Source organism: Gallinula chloropus (genome assembly GCF_964237585.1).
Source record: "Gallinula chloropus genome assembly, chromosome: 4".
Classification (NCBI taxonomy): Eukaryota; Metazoa; Chordata; class Aves; order Gruiformes; family Rallidae; genus Gallinula; species Gallinula chloropus.
Genome location: NC_140088.1, coordinates 28,893,546 through 28,918,992, shown reverse-complemented (window position 1 = coordinate 28,918,992; position 25,447 = coordinate 28,893,546). Strand labels below are relative to the sequence as shown.

General features: G+C 40.0%; 1 protein-coding gene across 1 annotated transcript in view; it reads left to right on the top strand.

Annotated features, from left to right (window-relative positions):
• The window catches only part of GALNT18 (polypeptide N-acetylgalactosaminyltransferase 18), a 227,541-nt gene that overhangs the window by 146,117 nt on the left and 55,977 nt on the right, over window positions 1-25,447 (top strand). Inside the window, exons 5-7 of the mRNA XM_084264078.1 lie at window positions 7,885-8,068; window positions 8,861-9,058; window positions 11,571-11,685. Of these exons, the coding sequence (XP_084120204.1) occupies window positions 7,885-8,068; window positions 8,861-9,058; window positions 11,571-11,685 (497 nt within the window). The remainder of the gene's footprint in view (window positions 1-7,884; window positions 8,069-8,860; window positions 9,059-11,570; window positions 11,686-25,447) is intronic.

Genomic DNA, 25,447 nt, shown 5'->3' with positions numbered 1-25,447 from the left:
GGCACTTCTTTTTAACATTTAAAGGTCATTTTACAAATGAATCCAGGAATGCCAAGAAACAAAATTATGAACTTACAATTTTGGCAGTGGGTATTTCACCAATGTATTATATTCACTGTGTCAGATCTAATGCATGGCCTTAGTGTTTGTGTACTACTCACTTTATGGCCCATTTCTGAAACTGTCATATCCAAATAAGCATCAGAAGTTGTGTTTGCATCTGATGTGATATGAACATCTGATTTCAGTGACAGTGCTTGTTCCTGACCAGGTGATTTAACCATTGTTGTGATCACATCATTGCCATAATATATCCAGTGAAAGTCCCTAAATGGAAATCAGTGATACACAGTAAACCAGAGCAGAATAGTGTTCCTGCTGAGATTAATTCCAGCATCCAACAGGCAGAAAGTTGAGTGGAACGATTAAGATTATGTAATTACAGGTCTGTGTTTAAAGATATTTTTGAGATGTAAACACCTTTGTGTTGAAAGGGTTCTAGGTCTGGCCATGAAGAGATACGTACCAGGCTCTGTCCCCTTGCTTTCTTGTCTGTATGGTAGCTGGTGGCAGTGCTTGGAAAGTCCCCATTTTACTTCTAACTTGTAGTTCATGCTCTCTGGTGTAAGCACAACATGACCAACTGGCTTTTATCATCAGTTGTGAGCTTTTTAATTTGGGAAATTTTTAATCGAAGTAAAAACATTTTCTGCTTTTCTTATCCTGCCTTGCCACATACACTTAACTTCATTAAAGAGCTCAAAATCAGATTTTAACTTCTTTTCCTCTCTTGATGTTAACACTTTAGTAAGCTCTATTCTGTTTTCAGAGGTAAGCATGTGACTCTCTCCCTTTGTTAGGGGAATGGAAGGGCAGTATTTAACTCCTTTTTTGCAATGCATTGCTGTTGACATTGACAAGAGCTCCAGGTATCAGCTGCCTGTGAATCCCCACCCAGTGATGTGGATGGGCTCTTGAACCTACACAGAGTTCTCTGAGGTCCCTATGAGCCATGGTTCTAACTGCAGAATCACAGCCTCAGGGGAATCATGCGGTGTTAATGTGCTGCCCTGGGATTTGGGAGACCCACATTCTGTTCCTCTTCTGCTGCAGCTTCTGGTGTAACCTTTCAGATTTGTCTGGCATCTGAATTTATCTCTGTGTGTTGCAAGACACACTGCTGCTAGGGTGGGGCATCAGTGGAACTTAGGACAGGATGCACCCTAGGACAGAACTCAAGTACTGTCTTTGAACAGTAATCGATAAATGATAGAAGGGAAATTAAAGGGATTTGAACCCCTTATTATAAAGACACTACTACAAGAGAATAGTACTAACAACAAATAACAGATGTAATATTGCTTTCTCCAGTACCCCTCTCCTCCATAACATGGTGTTCAGCTGCCACAGTTTCCAAATTATGATTGTCATTGTACTTCCCATACTATTGGTATTTATGAAGACACAGCAATATTGATTTGAGGGGTGGTATCACACTTCTGTGGCTGGAATTGGAACTATGTATCATTTAGCAAAAAACCAAAACAGACCCAAGTAGTGTACCTGTCTGTCAGATCACTCAAGGAATAGTCGCTGGCACAGGTCTCTTCTGCAAAGCCTGTTTAGTGTTGGGAGATGTGTTTGTTTACTGATTAGTGTTTTGAAGTGGAATTGTTTGTTGGTATGTAGTTCTCGTGCTGTCAGATTCCCAGGACCTCACAGTAATCAAGAGGATTGAGTGAGGTGTCCACCTAAGCTCTTTCATGCATAGACATGACATTTGGGAGAGGACCTGGGAGAGGACCTGAGAACAGATCAAACCCTTTGAAAGCAACATGTGCTTCCCACTCCTCTGTACTGTTCCCCTTGGCAGTTGAAAGAATGTGTGTTTGCACATTGGGGCTGAGAGAGGAAATGTGTATTTTTTCTGCCTTTACTGTGGGAGGCAAGTGTTCTTCACATCATAGACTGAAGAAATCCTTGGCTTGTAGTCCAAGGTGTGAGCTGGAATGCATTATTGTAAGCTTCATTTATCTAATAGACCTGGGGAGGTTTGACAGCAGCTGAGACTTTGGATTGCTGAATGCAAAGGCTGTGACTCAGTTCATTGTGCTATCTGGCTTTACATGTGGATAGCAGGAACTTCTGAGATTAGATTATGCATCTCTGTCAAAAATAGAAGTTAGGTGCAGTAATGGAGGAAAAGGACTATACTGGGTTTCTTTGTTTTGAGGTCTGTCCAAATCAATTCCTTGTGTCACGTTAGTAATTTCCCTTGGGCAGTTTATCTATTACTAGATAGCATGAGGTTATTAAATACGTGTGCGCAGCAGGCCCTCGTTATCTGTTTGAGCATTGTTGCCCTCTGTTGCAAACATTCTTTATACACATGTGCATTACAAATTATATGCCTCTATCTAGTTATAAATATTTTCCATTTGGAATTATCTTCTTCTACTACAGAGATGAGAGGTGATCACTTGAGCATGAAAGATAAGCAACCTGAGGAAAGGAAAACAAAAATTATAAAGCACCAAGCTGCATACAAAATAAGTGATGTGATCCAATGTACAAGCCTATTAGATGAAGTGTAGCAAACAGGTTTTCTTACTTGCCTGACTGCTGCCATGAATTCAGCTTATTCCATGAATTCAGGCTCTATACCTACAGAGTAGCTGCAGGGGAACACAGGGGTGGGGTTTTTTGCTGTAAACCTGGTGTTACAGGGTTTCTTTACTTGATGGAAAGTTAGCTATATTAATACATTCTGTGTTTCTAAAGGCTATGCTAAGGAAGAGTGGAAAAGCTTTTCATGTTCCTAAGACTGCAAGCCACAAATAATCAGATAAAGAAGATGGAAAATCTTGATTTAAAATTACCTTTTGCCAATTTACTGGCCTTTCATGCAGAAGCAAGATGCACCTGATGAGATGGTCCCAGTGTGGCAGCAGCTCTCATGGTATACTGACTTGTCGTGCTCTGCCAGTTGGCTTTTTTGCCTCGGTGCAATGCAGTAGATCCCATTCTGACCTACTGTACAGGGTGTTTGGGGAAGCTCTGAGGTTCTTGCCAGGAGCAAACAGATCAGTCGTTTCTTGGCTTCAAGACAGGCAGTAGGTCTGCTATACCACTGCAACTGATACAGTGATTTGCCTTTAGAATTGTCCTTTGTGATCCAAGAAAATATCCAACATGGTTCTTTATCATGGGACCGGAGTGTGCCTTCTAGGCAGCTCAGTGAACATACAAAACTAGAGCATAAAAATAATGAATTGGCAGGATTTTACCCCTTTTGTATGATGTGTCAATCCACAATTTCTGGCATGGGAGGACAATTGTTACTTTAAACCCCATTCTGTATTGAGGAACAATTTTTTTCCCTTCACAGTGAAAGAAGCCATGTTTGTGCCAAGTCCTGAGGTTACAGAGGGACATGGTAATTCCTGGGCCTTTGACATAGAAATAAACTTTTCCCTAAAGGTAAAAAACCACAAGGCTTGCAGAGATGGCAATAACATCCAGCATGAATTCTGGCACACCAAAGCCAACAGGGACTTTCAGACTTTAGAAAATACATTGAGTTATGGGAGAGCTTTGATTTATTTATTTATTTATTTATTTATTATTTTAGCTCTTTTGGCAAACTTACAGCTAAGAACAATTTGAAAAAGTCAGTAGAATGTGTGCGTCTCAGCAAAGCATGGGACTTCACAGATGTAATTGTTATGAGAGATGAATATCCTTTTAAGCCCTCAGAATGGAAGTACTTTAAAGCATGAAAGTTACTGAAAGTGGGACTTAATTGCCTCTTCTTTAAGCTACTTGTCTATGAATGCAAGGCAGTAATTTATTATTTTTTACACCACTGTATCAGTAACTTTAAAATTTGAAGTCTGAGGACAGATCCACAGCTGCTGTAGGACACTGGAGTCCCATGGAGCACCTAGCCTGGTAACTTCTCAGTTTAGGGAGGAAAGATGCATACAAAATGCAGGCCACTTGAATGCAACTGGGTGAAGAATGCTACCTGTATATTTTTCCTTCTGAGAAACTCCCTGCTCTGGTGCCGGGATCACCTTCTCTCCCTCCTTCTTCACTGACCCAGGTATCTGCAAAGTTTCTTCCATCTTCCTACTCCTCTCTCTGACTGCAAAAGCTGCTTTTTACCTTTCTTAAATATGTTATCCCATAGGCTCGGCCCTGGCCAGCAGTGGGTCTGGCTTGGAACTGGCTGGCACTGGCTCCCTTGGACCTAGGGGAAGCTTCTAGCAGCTTCTTGCAGAAGCCACCCCAGTATCACAAACCCAAAACATCTATATTAATGAGGAGAGTTGTGCTTTCCAGACATATAGAGACGGGTAGTGTAGTGCAACATTTCCAAGCACCAGTTCAGAACCGTTTTCCCATTCCATATACGGCTGCACTTTCTCTCCAATTGCAGACACTTGTTCAGCTTAGTCAAATTGAGTCCTTATTTGAGAGGTTCTGTGCTGAAAGGCAAACACATCTATCTTTATAAGCCTGTTTGTTTCCATAATTAGAAACCAAATCAACAGTGTATTGAAGATGACACATTTGCTCATTCCCTTTCTTCTCCCTATGGTGGCATAAAGCACTGAAGCACAATAATTAATGAAAAAGACTGTTTATTATTCATGCAACATATCTGAAGTGGAAAAAAAAAAACAGAGCATGGGTTAAAAATATATTGCTGAAGACAATCAGTGCCATCAAAAAATGTATGAACAGTTCTAGGGGGAGAATCCCATCATTCAGTCCAGTTGGGCAGAGTGCTCTAAAACTGTCAAAGACAATTGAACTCAGATTTCTCTCATAAAACTCAGGAAAACACGAACTGCATGAAAAAAACTGACTTCAGTATACTGCTAGGACATCTGTAGTGTTCTTCCCAAAATAGCGATGTTTTTAGATTCAGTTACGTGTCTGCCGTGTCCTGTGGCTGAGTGAAAATGGTACATTTTTAGTAGACTTTTCTTCTGGGGGAGTCTACCAGGTAGGTTTAGTAAGAAAAAGAGTGCATGTAAAGTTCTGCTCAGCACTCTGCCTTTACAAAGGAAGGCTAATCTGTTTTAACTGCAAAATACTGCTTTGTTTCCTGAGAATGTGCTACAGAGTAAGTCGCTGCTTGTGGGCCAGTATTGAAGACTAGGTAAAAGGCAGCACTTCCCTCTGCCTCCTGAGGCTCATACTGAAGCCCACAAAAGGATCTCTCCATACCATGGGTAAGTCTTCAAGGTTCCCCTGAAACTTTTTCAGGCTACTTCAGTTTCAAAAAGCTGCAGTGTAGCCAGAAATTTAGAAGTATCTACTGCCCAGCAAATGTCACAGCTATAAAATGCATCTGAAGTCATGCTGGTGGCAAGCCAAGACTTAGGTTCTGTTCCATCCCTTAGTTTCTGTTCCATCCCCACCTAATTCCATACCACACCTACCCATGAAAAAGATTCTGTGTTTATTCAAGTCCATCTGCACTAGGAAGAGTATATGACAGAAGAAAGAATAACCCACTTGCTAAAAACGAAGGTGATTGAGAGAACAATGTCTCTATCAAGGGTACTGATTTTCAAGTCCTTGATGAGAGCCTGCTTCCTTTTTATATATTTCATACTCAGTGGTGATGCTGCATTGTTGTGGCAAATAAAGCTTCCTGGTATTGCAAATCTATGAACAGCCACTCACACCAAGAACAAAGATTTGATCTTCATGTTTTGATATTCATCCTCCACAATACTACATTTTGGGAACGGAGAACTGGTTTGCACTATTTTTAGGTGGGCACAATTTCAATAACATAAATGTTTTTTGAATTTAAAGTGCTGTTAGCTGGTGGTTGGTTTGATAGTTTTGTGCTTGCTACAAATCTCTCTGTGTTAGGGCATGAACAATAAGAACACATGGCTCTGCACAATCACAGTAGAAAACCTGAATATTATTTCTTTATTTTATAAAGGAAAAAGTGTATTGATCAGTATGCAACAAATCTAATACAAATAGAATAGTGTTCTATGCTAAGCATGTTAATGCCTTGTATTATTTGTTCAAAGTGATGCAGTCATAGAAAAGTATTTTTAATAGATATTGGCAATATAATATGGAAAATTCTAGAAATATTTTGAGTCCATTCCTAAGAAATAGCTACAGTTTAAGTACTGTGATGGACATGGTCACCAGGATATTTATTTTTAATCCTTGCTCTTTGTGGAAAATGTTTCATCCCTTTTCTTTGGTATTCTCTCAATTCTGTGTGGAGAGTTCATTTCCACAAAGGGATGTGGCAGGCACAGTGGAACCAGCTGCAAGAGCATCATGCCTGGTGGCTATCCCAGAGTCTTCGCACGGGGTGGGGGGGGGAAGTTTTGGAGTCTTTGTGCTTGAGCATCTTTCCCTTTCCTCCATATCTTCAGAGAAGTAGGCCCCCTAAGGTTGTGTGGGTTGTAAGTCTTTAGGTTGGAGGACACCATATAAAACAGCTCTGTCCTCTTTGTCACCTCCTTTCCAAGGATAAACATTTCGTGTGGCTGGTGAAGTGTGCTCACTTCTGTTTCTCTGCTGTGTTAACTGTTCTAGTGCATGTCTTGTCCAGATCTGTTGGAACCAGTTCCTGGAGCAGTTGGCATAACGTGTTGAGAAGCTCAAACCTGGGCTCAAAGCAGAAATCTTCTCCTGGCGTGTAGCTAGGAGCACATTGTAGTGCTAATGCCAGCAAAACAGCAGAGGGGAAAGCCTCATTGCTTAGGTTTAAAAAAAAAAACCTGTTATATTTTATTGGGAAGCAGTTTGTGCCAGCCAATGTGACGGGAGTTGTACTCCCTACCATGCTGCTGACTATGGAGTTCTGCTCCTTCCACTGCTGGCCTCTAGTGTCATCCCTTGTCTCATGCCATCTCCCCTCAGCTCATTGCCCCAGGGCAAATGCAGACAAAAAGAAAACTGCTATTCTTTAAAGTGTCAAGTCAAAATAGACTGAAAAGAAGTATAAGTGTGGTGATCCCATTTTGCAGATGGGGAATTGATTATGGAATTGATTATGGAGAAGTTAAGTGGCTTGCTCACAATTTCACAGAAGGGACTAGGCAGCATTGGGATTTTAATGTAGATTTGATGATACCCAGTTGAGCATTGTAACCACAGGAGCATTATTCTGCATCACAGCAAAGATATTTATGGAAAGATTTGGAGGAAAAGGAACTTAGTAACACCACAGGAATTCTGAGTGGTACCATAACATAAATAGAACATAGCAATGCTAATAACCAATAGTAGTGAACAGTGTTTTCTGTTAGTAATAATTGTGTGCTTATGGTCTTTAAACCAGAGTTATGACAGCTGTTGATTATAAAGTTATCATATTTCTGTTAGGAATTATTCTTCTCCAGTACTTTGTTCAGCAAAGAGAAAAGAACAGGATTGTCAAAGTTTAGGTGAAAAATAAAAAAAGGAGAAAGCATAAATAATCAATTGTATTCCTTTTTTTTAATATTGGTGAAGTTCATGGAAAACACTTGGACATATTTTTCTCAAAATAAGAAGATAGTTATCTTGTTTGTTGCTGCAGGAACATCATATGCATTTGCATAGCTATGGTGCTTTATGATTGAGTGTTTTCTTTTGTGGCTTCTTAAACTCTGGTAGGGTTGTGATGTCAGGTAAGCTAAATAGTTACACCTGGATTTTTTACTATTATATAATTTATGGTCCTTTTTATTTGCCTCCTTTTAGACTTGACTATTTATTAATTCTTAGTAGTTAAAATCAAAAGGAAGTATTTCTATGTGTGAAGACTCCTGTTTTGCTGAAAGAACAGGTTTTACATCTTACCAAGCTGATGCTTCTTGTTAACATCTAGCTCTTTTCTTTCCACAGAAGAACTGAAGGAGAAGCTGAAGAAGTATGTTGATGAAGTAAATGCCCGTAAACCTGGCTTCATCAAGGTTGTTCGACACAGCAAACAAGAGGGGCTGATTCGATCTCGAGTTAGTGGGTGGAGAGTAGCCACAGCACCAGTTGTCGCTCTCTTTGATGCCCATGTGGAGTTCAATGTGGGATGGTATGTGTCCTCTTGAATTTCTCTGACCAAGGGACATTTCCAAGCCCTGTATATAAATCACTAAATGGTGTTTCTCTTGGATATAGAGGGTGAATTAACATTCTGTTCTTTTCAGACACAGCTTAAAAATGTATAAATATATAACAATCTAGATTATTTTTATAGCATGAGAGATCTACTGATCTACTTCCAATGTTTTTAAACTATATTGGAAACCTGTACTTGAAAAACATCTTATAATGTAGCCCTTTGCCCCACAGGGTCAAATTTATCTTCTTTTCATTAAAAATACCATGTTTCTTTTATGTTTTACATTGTAAGCAAAGTGTCCTTTTGGCACTGAGGTTGTTGCTCTGTGCAAAAGTATCACATAACTAAAACTATGCAACATTTAACATGTTCAGACTGGAGGTTGTGTCTGTTGCTTCTTGAGTAGGAAAGATGGTAAAAAGGCAGGAATTTCTGTCCCTGGAATAGATCTGTTAGTAACTCTGATCTTGATGTCCTTTATAATGCTGAGAGCCCGAAGTCATTATTTGGTAGCAAGGATGTAAATGCTTTATGATATGCAGATATTAATTTCTTCATTTGCCAGCTAACATCAAAGGGCATGCTGGATAAAATATCACAGTGTTGGTTTGGGGCAGATGCTGTTTTGTCAAAACTCCATCTCAAAGAAGGGGAGCTCTGAATGGGTGACAGCTACAGACTTTGCCCTCTCTGAAATAATTTCCATCAGTGCTATGCTTCTACTGATGTAGTCTTAATGAGGTTTTTTTTTTCCTTTTTTAGGGCTGAACCTGTGCTTACTAGGATAAAAGAAAACAGAAAAAGAGTAATTTCTCCATCATTCGATAACATCAAGTATGATAATTTTGAAATAGAGGAATATCCCCTCTCAGCACAGGGCTTTGACTGGGAGCTATGGTGCCGTTATCTGAACCCTCCTAAGTCATGGTGGAAACTGGAGAACACAACTGCTCCAATAAGGTAACGTGCAGCTGTGACCTAGATTACTGTGTCGCTGGCAGTGCTCATCTAGATATGACGGACTGTGAGTGGTCTCAGCTACATAATAGGTTTTACAGGCATAATGTTAAATTAGTTAACTGTCCTTGAGCTGTGCTTTTCAGCTTTCAACCTTGACCCCCATGCAGTCAGTAAGAAAGCTGTTGTTTACAGTACACCCTTACAATTAGGTTTCGTTGTTTTTAGTACAGGGCAAAACACAGCCAAAGTGAAATGGGGGATTTGAATGCTCAGCCATGCTGCTTATCCAAATGTCTTGTCTGCTAATTTAGTGGTAATGGGCAAGAAACAGAACTTCTTTTACAAATGCGTTATGTAAACAGAACTGATGTGAAAATAGTGTTCTTTATAATGCTTTCCCATAGCTTTACGGCTGTGTTATGTCCTAGGAATTAATGCTGGTCCCTGACAGTGTGTGGAAAAAACTGTATGAGATCTTAGCTTCTGTACAGTCCACCTCTGTACTTCCTTACCATGTCTAGAGTATTGTTAGGCTGGTACAGAACAGAACCCTTATCTCTGGAAGAGGAGTAGGTGCCTCTGAATCCCCTCAGAGCTCAGATGAGATTCCAGGCCCTTCTTCTCGCTAGGCATGCGTATCAAGGAGATCACTGGTAGCTATAGTCTAGCTCTCTGCAGAAGGAAAGTGGGAGGACTGTTTTGACCAGCTGCAAAGCAGAACCTTAAATACCAGTGGCAGTGGAGAGGGTCGTCACTACAGATCAGTTTCCATGTGGTCAGTGTAAGGGGTACCTTTCATCCAGTAGTTCTGTCTTTTCAGGCAGACAGCTTTTTTCCAGTTGTCAGCTTAGGCACTCTGAACTGTGCTGACCCCACTGTGCTGGGCCTTAGAACCAGCCTCAGAATCGGAAAGTAAGAGAGAAAAATTCAGGTTTGCCAAGGACATAGGTAAATAGAGGTGCTAATTTCCACATTGGTAGAAAAGGTTCTCACTGTTAATGAACTCTGTTAATATTATGAAAATGCTTTGAAATATTCTATTAAATCCTGCAGGGGCAAACCTTCTGTATTCATTATGGTGACTTTTTAAATTAAAAGTATTGAAACTCAGAATAAAGAGCAAATATAGTTTTCCACTTTCCCTTAAAACTCTGTTCGATGTGAGGATTGTGGAATTAATGTCCTTTGTGAATATTAGCTGTTTAGATTTGTTCCCTAGCCCTTTCCCTGGCATCTTTTTTTTCAGTACAATACCGTGTGCTGGATATTTAAAATTAACAAAAAAACCTCAATCCCAACCCCACCATGTGTATTGATTTGATGGCTTCTATCATGCCTCCAGTATGCTTCTATAATTACAGCAAAGGGAAGCAGGTACTCTGAGAATAATTTTAAAACACCACCAAAAGCAAGACTACTTCGTCATAAAAGAAATATAATTTTTGAAGTGACATTAACTGCTATTTTCTTCTTTAATAAATGGAGTAGAAATAGTCTTTTGTTGTTATAAAGTGGGTACTATGGCACTTCAAGTTAAAGGCATATATGTATAGATTTCTCTAGAATCATATAATTTGTGATTAAGACATCCTATAATCTCTTTGAAAGTGGGTATCTACTCTTATCTGCGGTTTGAATGTTCCCAGTAAATGCAGGAGGATTTCCCCTGTACTGCTAATTAATATCCTGTTGTTCCCAGTTACTGATACTAGCAAAATGATCAGAAAAGACATTTTTACTTCTTTCCATTGTTGATGATAAGGCAGGAGAAAAATGGAAAGGCTAAATTACTCTGTATTTTTCTCCACTGCATCTCAAGAAGTTAAAATGGTACTGTCTCTGTGCCCAAACTCTTACCTTAAGGTAGGCTCTGCATAGTAAAAGTTGGGTAATACAGGTCATGACATAGAGGTTACTGAATCAGTAAAGATAAGCGACTTGTTTAAATTTGTTTCAGGACAGCACACTTGTATTACAGGATGCTGGTGTGGGCAGACATTTCTTGATTCTGTATTGCAAAACCTGATCTGGAAGCTCCTATTCAAGAAATAATTTGTTGTTTTACATAAGCTTACAGACACAAGCTTTCTTAGCTGTAGATGAACTTAGCTTCTGGCTAAACACACAGAACTGTGCATCACTGTACCCTTGTTAATTAACGCAGATGAGAAACCCAAGGACTTTTAGGAGGAGCAGAGACTAGAATGGCTGGTGCCTCAGAAACAAAGTTGGGGCTCCCAGGTCTAGTACTGCTAGCACTGAAATCCTGCCTGGTCTGGTGAATATGTATGTCCAGTCATTTTGAGTCTATTTTCCTTCAATGGTGCTTATTCACCACAGAATCAAGAACATAAGAAGACAAAGCTGGATAAATCTGTTTGAGAAATACTTCCCTAAGGATTTGTCTTAACACACCATTTGACCCAGCAATTACAAAGATGATCTGTTTCTGAATAATAAAATTGTTCATATTCTATCTGCTAATTTGCTTGCTGCTGTTCTATTCTTCCAGAAGTCCTGCATTAATTGGATGCTTCATAGTAGATAGGGAATATTTCCAAGAGATTGGCTTACTGGATGAAGGCATGGAAGTATACGGAGGAGAGAATGTGGAGCTTGGAATCAGGGTAAGGAACATAAGTAATCAACACTGGTGGCTTACATTTAAAATGCAGCTTGCTTTTTATTGCAGGGGAAAACCAGTCAAAAATGTATGGATGATGGCATGCAAAGGAGATCCACAGCTCCAGTAGTAGTATAAACATCTGTATTTAAGGACAGAGGGGAAAAAAAGAGCAAATCTCCTACATTTTTTTAAAGACCTTCTCTGGAACAAGGATAGAAATGCAGGATTTGGTAATATTCCTTTATGCAAGTAACTTAGAATTCTGCAGAGATGATCCCTAAAACTCCCTGCTTACTTGTGATCCTGGGCTTGGTAAGTAGGATAGTTTCTCACAGGTGTGATGGGAAAAGCCTTTCTGGTTTACTTGGTTTATTTAAATTAGGGAAATCACAAGGGACCAAACTGCCTTTTCCTTGGTCAGGAATTAAGGCATTAATAAAGTGCATAAGTGCACATATTTCATCATAGTTTTCATCTGAATTGTGTGTAGTTTGTGTACTTTTTTCTGTATCTTTTCACAGCTAAATATGGTTCTGAAAATGCAGCTGTGTTCTCCTTGAGAGGCTTTCAGGTTTTGATAGAAAATAAATTTGCAGATAGGTGGTAATGAAAAATGGAATGATATGTGTTATAAAATTAAATTCTGAATTCTGCTATGAAATGCTAGTGGGAGCTTGTATTTTGTGCTTTCTAGTTGACAGAATAAAAGCATACTGTTACACAATAGCAAAAAGAAGGGGATTTATTTTAAAAATATAGAATTCTCTGCTGAGACCAAGAGATATAACAAAATATTCTCATTTTTGCATCTGGGCTCCTGAAATTTTTCTTCTCCCACCTGTCAGATAAAGTGTTATTGCACCAAGACTGGAACATAGGTCCCACCTCAGTTATATTACAGCACAGTTTTAAGGAAAGGGAGAGGGAAATGCAAGACTGCTTCTTTTAATAACAACATTCTCCTCGCTGTGAGGGCCAGGGAGCCTCCTTCTGTTCCCAAAACCTGATTTTGCAGCTCAGTATTCCAATGAGTTGAAAATTAATGTCAGTTTGATTTTTCTTTTTTACAATTTACCAAACTATTGCCTTCTTGTGATTGCAGGGAGCTTTATCTATTTCTGCATCATGTCTATCCAGTCCCGGATACTTAGCCTTGTAGGAGTTGATTGGGAAAAGTACTTTGATAGGCAAGACCAGCGAGACCCAAGTCTCTGCATAATTGAAACTTTGGAGTAGGCTGGATCACTGAAATAGGGCCCAACACTGCTCTGATTTCCTTGTGGCTTTTTGTCTGTCTCCAGGGAAGCAGTGCCTGACCTACATAAAATACTTTCATCTGTAACAGATTGTAGTGTGCAAGGTAACATAATGTCTGCTGCCTCATGTAACTTTATCCTGACTTGGATCTGTGTTCCTGGCTATATCAAAACAAATTACTGGGCTGTAATGAACAGATTTTTCAGCAGTTTATTACCAACTCTTCACAATTCTCATCTTATCCCAGGTAAAACCAGGTTGAATATAAATGTACAGCGCAGTATTAGAGCTTCTGGGAAGCACAGTTTTATTTCTGCAGATGTTAAGCTTGAAAAGCAAGCTCCTTCTCTCAGCTGCCTGCATCTGGCACACACCTGGGGCCATACACCAAGCATCTTGGCAAAATACAGGTGGCTGCTTCAAAGGGGCTCTCATATTGTGGTGGTGGGCAGCCTTGTCATTCAGGTACATCCTAAACGCTGTCTCCAGAGGTGCAGCTCCCTGGGGCTGCCTTTCATTTCTTTTAGAGGGGGCTACGTGTAAGACTGTAGTCAGCAGGGAATTTCAGGCCAGATGGTCTGTCTCTGCTGCTGAACTACATTTTTGTGCAGCACCAGATAGTCATCTCTAGATTACATGTATTGCTTTCCACTGCGAGGCTTACGATGAATCACTTAATAAAGGCAGTAATTGTTCTACAAAAACATTATAATTACAGTATCAGTGCAATAAATATTGTTTCTATTTTAGAATTTTGCTTTCCAATCCATGACTACATATTGATCACTCTGCTTCATTTTTCCTTGCTGTTTTCCTTTTTTAAGAAGTAACTAGCTTCGTCTAGTATTCTGCTCTGTGATATGCATTATCACGTGGGGATGCAGACACTGTGTGCCCAAATGGCCTGGTATCCAGGATAGTCAAGAGGTAGGACATCATATATCACATTGTCTTGATATGATGGAGTTGATAGCTAGTGAAATTTCCTTGATTTTTTTCGTGGATTGAGTTTCTAGGAACACACACCCTGTTTGCATTCTTTGTGGTATTTAGGCACAGGAAGTCAATTCTGTCACTGGGAAATTTTGTGTGTAAGTTTCTAAGAGCAAACATCCCCAGGAACAGGAGAGGTTACTTTCAACCGTAGAAGTAGCAGTATCAGTTAGGATCATGTGAGCTACTTGTTTATCTTAAGATAAACAAGCTAAATAGATGATGGTCCTGTGTCTTTATTTCGCTAATTTTGTTCCAGAGAATGTAGAACTCCTGTGGGCTGGACTCCTATGCAGACCAGCTGCAGCATCATGTGATGACAGGACTGAGTAAATCGCTCTCAGTGCCTATGCAGAGTCAAAGCCTCCTTCTCCATTTGCTTTGTTAGCAGCTGCATCTTCAGTGATGTGAGATAAGATTTAATCTCCCAGATGAGGTGCTTCTGAGAAGTAAAGTCTACCTATTCACAATTTATTTTCATTTTAAAGGAGAAGCCTTTACTGTTTCTTCAAAAATCTTGAAATGGTTTGTTTTCAAGTGAACCACTGTGCAGGGACAGGAATTAAACCCTGACAAAATGGAGACTTACCCACTATCCTCTCCCAGGAAGTGTTTTTGTCACCCCATCACCTGCACAAATACCAGGTTATTTTTGTTACAGGAGTGCAAGAAAATCCCCAATTATTGGAAATTATGGATAGTAAACTGTAACAAGCCACAGAGAAGAGGTCTTTGATTGGAGGATTATTCTCTTGACTACAATGACTTAGTTTCTCTGCTCAGCTCTATTTGTCTCTAATTTGGTGTATTATTTTAACTTCTAATATCTTTACCCTTGTCTATGGCTTTGTAATAACATTTGTAAAATATTAAACCTTTATTATTAAATAAATAATAGAGTTCTGTTGCCTTGAGCTAGAAGCTGACAGATGAGTGCATTTTGAGTATTAAAAGCAATACTGCATTTTCTCCTCAAGCAAATACTTTCTTGCAAAGCTATTTATTTGCCCCAGAAGAAAATAAAGCCAGGCTGGTTGATGCAAAACTTCACAGCATCTTTTCTGAGCAGCTCAGTCACTTTATCTGCAATTTTTTGAAGAGATTCATTTACTGTACCCCAGAATAATATTCTTAAATTCATGTTAGGGTGAGTAATGCGTCTTTTACAAAGCATTGAGTTCAATAACTCTGAGTTGAATGGACTTAAGCGTGCTTGCATGGAACCAGATTGCATTTGGAGGGCAAACTGGAATCACTTTGCTTACTCAGGAGACCAAATAGGGGCTGTGTTGGTTACCACCTTGTTGATGACAGGTTGACCATGAGCCAGCAGTGTGCCCTGGTGGCTAAGAGAGCCAATGGGATCCTGGGGTGCATCTGGAGGAGTGTAGCCAGCAGGTCAAAGGAGGTGATCCTCCCCCTCTACTCTGCCCTGGTCAGGCCCCACCTGGAGTATTGTGTCCAGTTCTGGGCTCCTTGGTATAAAAAGGACCGGGATCTCCTGGAGAGAGTCCAGAGAAGGGCTACGAAGATGATTAAGGGCCTGGAACATCTCCCCTATGAGGAAAGGCTGAGTAAGTTGGGACTGTTCAGCCTTGAAAAGAGAAGACTAAGGGGGGACCTAATTAAAGTTTATAATTATCTGAAGCAGGGGATGCAGGGGGAATCAGCCAGCCCCTTTTCAGTGGTGTGTGGAGACAGGACAAGGGGCAATGGCTGCAAGTTGGAGCACAGGAAGTTCCGCACCAACATGCGGAAGAACTTTTTCACAGTGAGGGTGACAGAGCCCTGGGACAGGCTGCCCAGGGAGGTGGTGGAGTCTCCATCTCCTGAGATATTCATGACCCGTCTGGACACCTATCTGTGCAATATGAGCTGGGGAGCTGCTTTGGCAGGGGGGTTGGACCCGATGATTTCTCGAGGTCCCTTCCAACTCCTATGATTCTGTGATTCTGTGATTCTTACAGCAGAAACAAAATGTGAGTGTGGCATTTCTCACCATTGGGCTGCTCTTCCAGGTTGTGCTCACACAACCTATTCTAATCCCTGCTGAAGTCAGCAGAAGATTTTCTATGAAGAGCAAGCCTGTAGCAATCACTTTGTCTTTTAAAGCAGCCTACGTGTTTGATAAAGCTTCCAAATACATTACAACAAAGTTGTTTGTACCACTTTTAGAGATGCCTGAACAAATATTCACTGATTTGCCTCAGGTCACAAACTTAAGCCATCATCTGAGTCAAGGGAATGTAAGCCTGGGCTTTGACTTAGAGTAATTATGCATGTCACAAAGACTTTGTGCTTGCAGATGAATTTGTGTTCACAGGGATATAATGGGCCTGTTAAATGGGTAAGAGGAAATTCTGTTAGAAGGTAATAGCTCTTTAAGGGAAAAGGAATGGATCTTGCTCCCATCAGACAATATATCAAGACTTTACATCAGCTGACCCAGGAGGAAAATTATATTTACAGTTCAGACTGAGTAAGGCACACAAGTAGATTCCCATAGTGAAATTAGTTGTATTTGCAATAAAAAAGGTCATAAGAAGAGTATCTTTCATTGCTTGTTAGCCTGGTGTTCCATCTGTAGAAATTACAAGAAGCTGATGCTTTTACTATTGGTGGAGAACTAGAGGAATGCATTTTCTGAATAGAGATGCAGAACTGAGCTGGTTGACCAGATAATAGTCCCACTGTTCTTTGCTGTATTTTCCATATGGAAAAGTCCCTGTTGCAGAGCAAGGAGATAAAGTCTGTTGTTCCTCTCCCTGATGTGTTTGGGTTGGGTTTTTTCAAATTCCTTCTTTTGTTATTTTGGGGTGGGGGTTTTTGAGGGGTTGGTTTTTTTGGAAGGTGCTTTTGGCCCTTTCTTTTCTATTTTAACCTCTCCCCACTCCAGCTTCTGGAATCATTACTCTGCATTGCTGGCCAGTTAACCCAGTCTCTCTTCTATGGTGCATAGAACTCTATTGCTGGCTTATGTGTCCAGTGTCTTCAAATCCAAAGTGTCTCTGCATCCTGATCGTTTCTTCCCTGAGATCTCTTTCTTATAATATGCCCCTGCAAGAGTGTTCTTTTTGATAATCATGAGCAAGTACAGATATTTACACTTGCCCCTAGACCTCCATATTTATCTGAAAACATTTTGGAACTTTCCCTCTTTCCCTAGAAGTTTCCAGCAATTTTACCTGTTGGTGTTTCTAATACAGGCCACGAATTTCATGAAATCATGAACACATTACATGTAAATAGATGTCTGGTTTTATTAAGAGAAGCCTGTATGCAGGGTACAAATCAGGGTGTAGTTTCACAACACGAAGACTCGAACAGCTACTCTGGTTTGCATTTTCTTTTTCTCCTCACTGTCACCTCCTTCTCCCCCACGCAGCGCAGCACAGCACAGCAGTCCTTCGGCTCTGTACCCCTTCTCTGAACCCCTCTGGTTCAGAAGTAAACTTCTACATTGTGACTTTTTTTAAAACTCCAGGATTAATTTTAATGCTAATTGGTGTGTGATTTACCACGCTGCCTGGTGAACTACTGTGTTAGGAAAATGGGGCGTGTGCCAGGAGGTAGAAGTGACTTTGGGGGAACAAAGAAAATTGAGTGGATTTTTCACTAAGCTGCTGTATTGTGAAACTGTTTGAATGGAGAGTGAGCAGTGGGATGGATCACATGTGCAGAGTGTCCCCTTTCATGGCCCTCCACTGATGAGTGTAGATCTTCCTTAATTTCCTTTCAGAAAAATGAAACGAGATGTCCCCCATCCTTGCACTTTCAGCTGCCATCTTTTGCTATGGTCTTAAACCATGTTTTTTAATTTTTTTAATAGGTGGGTCATAGCCCTTCCCACTAGGGAATGGTTTGCTGTACAGATAAAATCGTTAGTATATGATCACAGGTGCTGTTCAACAATATTAGGTTGATGATGTGTGAAGGGGAAGGGCTGAGAAGTGCAGGAATAAGAATATTCTTAGTTGCTAATTTGAAGTACTGCTTTTTAAGATAGTGATTTCTCTTGAACTTCATATTAAAGCTTTAAATAGAAATGTCTATTTTATTTTTATCCATTTTGTGATTTAAGAAGAGATCATTTCTCAGCTGAACTCTGTGGAAAAAAACCTTGTAAAGGTAGACCAGATGTTACTTACTAGAGATAGCTAGTGCTTTTCATAGCCCACACTTTCACCAAAATAAAATAGTTCCTTGGCAGTGCAAGTATGGTGTAAGTACTTGCCTAGCACCCTGTGTAAACAGCAGTGGCTTCTCACTGTGGCTGGAATTACTGCTAAGGTTAATTTTGGTTTGGAAACTACCTCACTGTATTAACATCCTGACTCCCAAGATGACACAGATTAAAAAAAAATCTGTATTTATAAAGTCATAATTTCAACAGCAGGAAAAAATACGACAACAAAACCCCCAACCAAACAGCCTCTGTTGTGAATAAAATAAGGACTTCTCATGCCTCCAAATGGGCGCCAGTCATGACATCAAGAGAAAGCTGGCTTTCTATGTCTTGTTCTGGTTTTCTGTCAAACCTACAGTGGAATAATTGGGGTTTTTTCCCTCATTTTGCCCATGAATACCCCAGCAGGTAACCTGCAGCTACAGCATGTGTAATTATACACGCAGACAACATTACCAGTGAATCATTTCTGTGTTTTTGCTCCTTCTGGGGAGAGAACATTTTATTAGCTGTTCCCTCAGGAAAACAAATGATTGATACAGCACCAGCCTACACAAGGCATTACTATACCCTGCAAGGAAGGAGGAAGAGGCACTTGGAGATTCTCACAGATGTTTTTTTACTGGTTATGCCTGTATTGTGGCACATTACCAACCGGACAGTAATACAGACATCTTGATGATGAGAGGAAATGGTTGGTTTATAGTGGTATGGAGAGAAGTAAACCAGTTTAAGTCAACATGCACTTCCAAATCAGTGGACTCAGGTGAGATGCAAATTAATTAGTGCATTATTATAAGATAGCCTCATGTTTAACATCTTTCTGCACTTTAAGTCTCGGAAAGGTGGCAATGGCATTCCAGCTTCTGGTATTGTAATTCTTCATGGCCTAGTCTCTGAAGATTCCATACTCTTACATGTTTTAATGTGATACTGTGATGATAATTCTCTAAAATTTAATTTCATGGAGAGCTTTTTAGTACTGCAAGACCAATTGAGTAATCTAAAAGAGATTAAAAGAAGACCAGTGTGGGAGAACAAGGGATTGTTGTGCTGTAGCTAAACTGAGTAGATGACCAGTATGGATCCAGAATGTTTGGGTCAAAGCTGCAAGGGCCACATACCTTTACATGTGTCCCAGCACCTTGTGTTGTAAGTCATCATATAATCATAGAATGGTTTGGGTTGGTAGGGACGTCAAAGATCATCTAGTTCCAACCCCCTGCCATGGGCAGGGACACCCTCCATTAAACCACGTTGCCCAAAGCCCCATCCAACCTGTCCTCGAGCACTGCAAGGGAGGGGGCAGCCACAGCTTCTCTGGGCAACCTGTGCCAGTCCCTTACCACCCACCACTTCATTCATTGGACATTGAGCCATTGACCACAACTCTCTTGAGTGTAACTATCCAGCCAATTCCGTGTCCACTGCATGGTCCATCTGTCGAATCCGTGTTTCTCTAATTTAGAAACAAGGATATCATGTGGGACAGTGTCAAATACTGTGTTAGCTGAATGTTTGCCAGTCCATGGGCCGTGGTGGGATTCATCCAGAGTCCTGCAGGAGCTAGCAGATGGTTTTGCCAGGATCCCTTTCTATTGTCTATCAAAGGTCTTGAGAGTTCTCTGCTGACTGGAAGCTAGCCAGTGTTACTCCAATATACAAGAAGGGTCTGAGGGAAGAGCCAAGAGCCAGGAAGCTACAGACCTGTTAGTCTCACCTCAGTTCCTGGAAAAGTTATAGATAAAATTATTCTGGACACTATTGAATGGCATTTGAAGAACAATGCAATCATCAGGCAGAGTCAACATGGGTTCACAAAGAGAAAGTCCTTTTTAATTTATTTGATATCCTATGATAAGGTCACCTGCCTAATGGATGAAGGGAAGGTAGCGCATGTGGTTTTCCTGGATTTTAGTAAGGCTTTTTATACTGACCCTCACAGCATTCTTGCACCAAGGGAGGTTCAGACTGGACTTGAGGAAGTGTTTTTTTACCAAGAGGGTGGTCAAACACTGGAACAGGCTTCCTAGAGAAGTGGGTAATGTTCCAGGCCTGTCAGCGTTGAACAGTGCTCTCAATAACATGCTTTAACTTTTGATCAGCCCAGAAGTAGTTGGACTAGAAGGTTGTCATAGATCCCTTCCAACTGAAATGCACCTATCCTATCCTTGGTTTTGTATTCTAGTACTGATCAAGTCTTTAAGATTAGTGCAAGATTAGCAAGACTGATCAAGTCAAGTACAGATGTGGTGAGGGAAAGAAAGGTAAAAACATACAAGATGGGGCAGTGCAGGAAGTCACTCCATGAATACTAGACCAGTGGTGATCAGGTTATTAGGGTTTTTTGCCTTTTAAGATGAAAAGTCATTTCTTTTACTTCCTCCTCATGACTTAAACTCGGCAGTGAAGTGATTTACGTGTCAGTTATTTGCTGTGCCTGGCAATGAGATAGACACGTTTGAAGAAGAGCTGAATGATGCCGTATGCATTCAGTGACCCTTGAAGCATGTTATCTCTTAGTAACACAAGGCCTAGAGTAGTTCCTGCAGTTGTAAACCAGCAACACAACATGCACAGTTTAACAATACATTGTAAAAGTTTCACAGCTCATGAAGATAGCTGCAAAATTAATCCCTGCAGAGCAAAGCAATTTAAAAAGTACATACTGAAATGATTAGCTAAAAGAGGAAGGAAACTACTGACAATTTAATATGGGAAGAATCTTTACATGTATTACTTGTTCAATGAGAATGTTTTTTTTAAAGGCACAATTAATGTAAAATGAGGCCTATGAGGCAATTAATGATGACTTGAAAAGTAAGATTTAAGATATAATTTACATTTAAAAAGTCAAGAGCTGCTCTAGTTATGTTAAAGACTTTTACTTCCTTTTAAAAAGACTTTTGGATTGTGGGGGTGTGTATTTGTGGTTTGCTTACAGTTTCACATGAACAGCTTGATTATCAAAAGACACTGTTCTTGCACACAAATACATAATTTTACCTGAAAGTCTGATGATAAGTAAAACAGTCTTCAGAAACCTCACAGGTCTTCAGTGAAACAGATGAAATAGTTAAAAAAACCCTCTCGCTTCAGCCTGATCTCTTTATGCATACTGTTCTGAGCTGTGACTATAGGCAGTCACCTCTTGGAATTAAGTTCCACCCACTCTGCAGGGCTACATGCCAAAGACATGATTCTTTGTTCCATCTCATTCAGCATCTAGATGCAGGGAGTAAGCCAGAATCATAGCTTCAGGAAGCAGTGTATTTCCTTTCTCTTCCTGTCCACCTATATTCTGATTTTTTTAATCCTGAGTTTTTGTGACTTGGGTCAGGATTCTGTGCTCAATTCTGTTGCTTGGGCACACATCTTCAGTGAGAGGAAGCTGTTTGACACTCTTGGAATAGGCAAAGCTGTGTGTGGTTTCTTGCTCAACTGGGGAAAGCTGGCCAAATCCACCAGTACTTACTGTCACCACTGCAGTTGTTGGGTGAAGGTTATTGGACTTCAGTGGAAATACAACCTAAATAAAGATTAGCATGTTTCACCCAGTGAGTATAGTTTGTAGGTTCATAGAGACAGATACCCAAGCGTACATGACAATCCAAAAACTTTCAGGGTGCAAGCCAAAACCCACGGATTGCGACAGGAAACAGAAGCACTGGAGTTCAGTGATCTTTGTATGTGGCCACTTTCTCTGTCCTTTCTGCATTCACTTGTCAAGATACTAAAATAAAAATGCAGACCCAAACTGATCACAGGCTTAGCTCATGGTATCGAATTGAAATAAGTTTATTCATATTTGCCTGTAAAGCATCAGGCTCATTATTGGTTATCACTAAGTGATTAATAGTAATGACAGTGGTTAACAAGATTCACAAATAATTTTTTGCATGAAATTGTTCCCTAAAATGTATTTTAAAGATATGGGTGACTATTTGTTTGTATCCACAATAGTAATTAATTCACACTGACTATTTTTTTTCCTTCAGGGCATCTTTAATGAGTTGTTCTAATTTTGTCATTTGCAGACTTCACAGAAGCTAGAAATCAGTTCAGCTTTTAGAGAAATCACTTAATAATTAAAAGTTTTGTTTGCAGTCCAAATGGAATGATGGTTTCAAACAAGGTCTCATCAGTTCTTGGAGAAACTGCATGATCTGTATAAATTTAATGAATACAGTACATGCTAATAAGCTGCTTAGCATCATATAGGTTTTGTTTTATTAGATTAAGCTTCCACAACATGAAAAGAACACTCGGTGATTAAAGAGATAAAAAGAAACACTTTTAATGAAGAAGTGTTATATCATTTGATAATGAAGTATAAATTAAATATTTGAGAGAGGGATCAGTTTCAGAATTGTAATTGGTTTGATTAAATATGCAAATTCAAATACATTTCAATGCAATTGAAAAGGATTTACTAAAGTATGTGGATTTTAAAAGAAAACTAAACAGAAATGGAGCCCCTTTGTCTAGTGAAACAGATTTTCCAGATGTGAATGGAATTTGCTCCCAAAAAAATAACCAGATTGATTTAGACATTTCTAAGGATGTGTGAGTCATCTGTCTCTTCTGCACACTGAAGGCTGTGCAAGTGCTGTCACAAGTGCCCTCGCTTTGGTGGGGCTGAGTGAGGGATGATAGCAGAGCTATGTTGGAGTTTGGGACTTCGCAAGAAATTTAGGGAAGCTATTCGGTGTGTTGCTGCTGCTGCAGCTGCCTGGCTTGTGCCATCCCACCGCACTTTACTCCTTTAACAGAGTGGAGGCTCCTGCTGCTATGAGTTCTTCTGCAGTTTTACTTGCCCTCTGCTCTCCTGGCTTATCCAATATGAAGAACCTGTCTCCTCTTCGCTCCGAGTGGTCACTTTAGCTTTGGTGAACATAAATTCACATAGATGTAGAGCCACAGTTATAGCTTACATGTAAACATACCTTCAGCAAGTCATCAGTAAGAAGTCTTTAGAGCTTGGACAGTTCCTCCACGTAAATCTGAAAGAGAGATTCCTGCCCACCTGCCTCCTTTTTTTTTCCCCAAATAGATTCTCTGTATTCATTTAATGTTCCTGTCATCTCCCAGTTCTTTTGCTGCTTAGTCATGGGCTTTGCTGATTATTTTCTTTTTTTTTTAGACCTTCAGCTTTGAAAGTGTTAGAAGTCACCCCGGCACTTCTACTGTCTCCTTATGCCTTGGATTTTTTTTAGGAAATTTTACTATTTTTTGGTAATGATGGAGGAACACTTTCAAGAAGAGGAAGCCCTCTAAGCCTTTCCTGGGGCAATGCCAAATAAATGAACCTCCTCTGGAAATTCAAGAATAAAGAGGCATTTCTGAGGCCCTCTTGGAAGGGAGCATTGAAAACACGCTGGAGTGGATTCTGAGAGCTCTTTGGAAGGGAAACTCCAGTTGGTGTGTTCTTTTTCTGTAAGTCTGGTTTTGCAAAGTGAACCAGCAGGACCAGAAGCTCAGAAATTCCTCCAAAGAAAAGCAAACTTTCTGCACTACTGGGGCTCCAGTAATCACGTTAAGTACTCCTGAACATGCACAGCCCCTCACACTTCAAAACTTTCTCAGGCCTTTGCCTTAAGTCAAAGACTGAGACCCACTGGTGCAGCTGATGCTTTTACAGGATGAAATGTGAATTGTTTGTTGTATCACGGTGATGGAAGCGTATGTTGGTTCTGACAAGTGTGTATGTTTAGGGATTTGGCAGGAAATTGAGACTACTGCCAGCAATTTCCACCTCTTGCTACCATAGGTAAAACATCCTCCTGGGGTAACAGGGAAAGTTGCTGCATTTCCTTTCAATTATAGTTTAGGAAATTGAGTGGCTTCCTTAGAATTTTTAGGTGCAGGATTTTCATTAAGAATTACTGATTGCGGTGAAAATGTGTTCAGAAATATAACATTTTACTTTAAAATCTTCCATGTGGTTAAAAAAAAGTATTTGAAGCTTTTATCTTTAGTCTTCCATGGGTGATAATTTGGAAAAGCTTCATTGATTTTTAAACCTCTGTATTTGTTTATAGCTATCACTTAAAATAACAGTACTGGAGAACTAGAAAGATGCTATTCTGTATGGATGAACCCTGAATACAGATTATTAATAGCAGAAAATAAAAGCTGTGGAATTCACAAGGGAAAACCTGTGAAGTTGTGAGGAACTGACCCCTCTATTGCTATTCCTGTTTCTTAACCATGACAACAATCTCATGTCCACAGGATTTTATTAGATGAAGAACACACTGTTCTAAAAGGCATCACAACTTCACTCTGAGTTGAGTCTTTAAGAAAATGTATTTACTAGTATTAAAATACTAATTTAAAAAACCCTAAAAATTGTCTTTGGCCAAAAGTGCTTGGTTCAGAGCAATTGATGAGTCTCTCCTATGCACTTCTGAAGTGAGTTTTGTGCTTTTTCAAGATGTCTTCAGAACCATCCAAGAATCCATAGTGGCTCCAACACAATGGTTGGAGTACCATAGATTTGTTTGCACAAGTAAACAAGATGCGGGGAGCTAGGAGTGGTCAGATTTGGGTGGACAGTTTGGGAAAGAGAAGGGTGTTCTTGATATAGCTGCAAGAAATTCCCTTATTCCAAATATAATCAAGGAAAAATGGGGGGGAAAAAAAGGTTAACAGTTTTGATAGTAGTCAGTTAATTGCGTTGTCTTGTTTATAATTTATCCTGTTCAGTATAGTATTTAATATTTAGTGTATGACTAGCAAAGCCCTTCATTCCTTGGCTGGAGATTTTGCACATGTTTTGGGCAGCTGGGAACCCAGAATCCCTTGAGACTCCAGAATTTCGTGCCATTTAAAAATGGGTCTTTAATGCCTACTTCCATGCTCTTTCTTTGCAACTGTCCTCTCCCTAAGTGCAGTGAAATGTTTGGAGAAAAGAGCTTTCTCCCCACTGCTATCCAGTCCCACTGGCAAAGAGCGCTTGTGGGGGAGAAAGGTACTATGGCTTGTCCTGGATGTGACCAGCTGAGCCAGTCAGGATTATTCCTTCTCCCTTAGGAAGTGTTGTGCCTGCTTTCATTCTGTGCATGCTCTGCCAGGCTGCATAGCCCCCATCTGAGGTAGTGCTACTTGTTTCGTGCTGTGACTGCAAGCTCTGCATGCCCTGTAACTTACGATTCTCATATCTTCAGATCACATGTGTTTCTGATGTCGTCCTCTTTAAAAAGTCATTAATTGAAGGACTTTTATTCATCTTGATATATGGAAACTATTAGCATGTATCTCTAGTCTAATTTTGGTGCATGCTAATCACATTTTCACGGATTGCAGGACATTTTTGCTTAGAAAT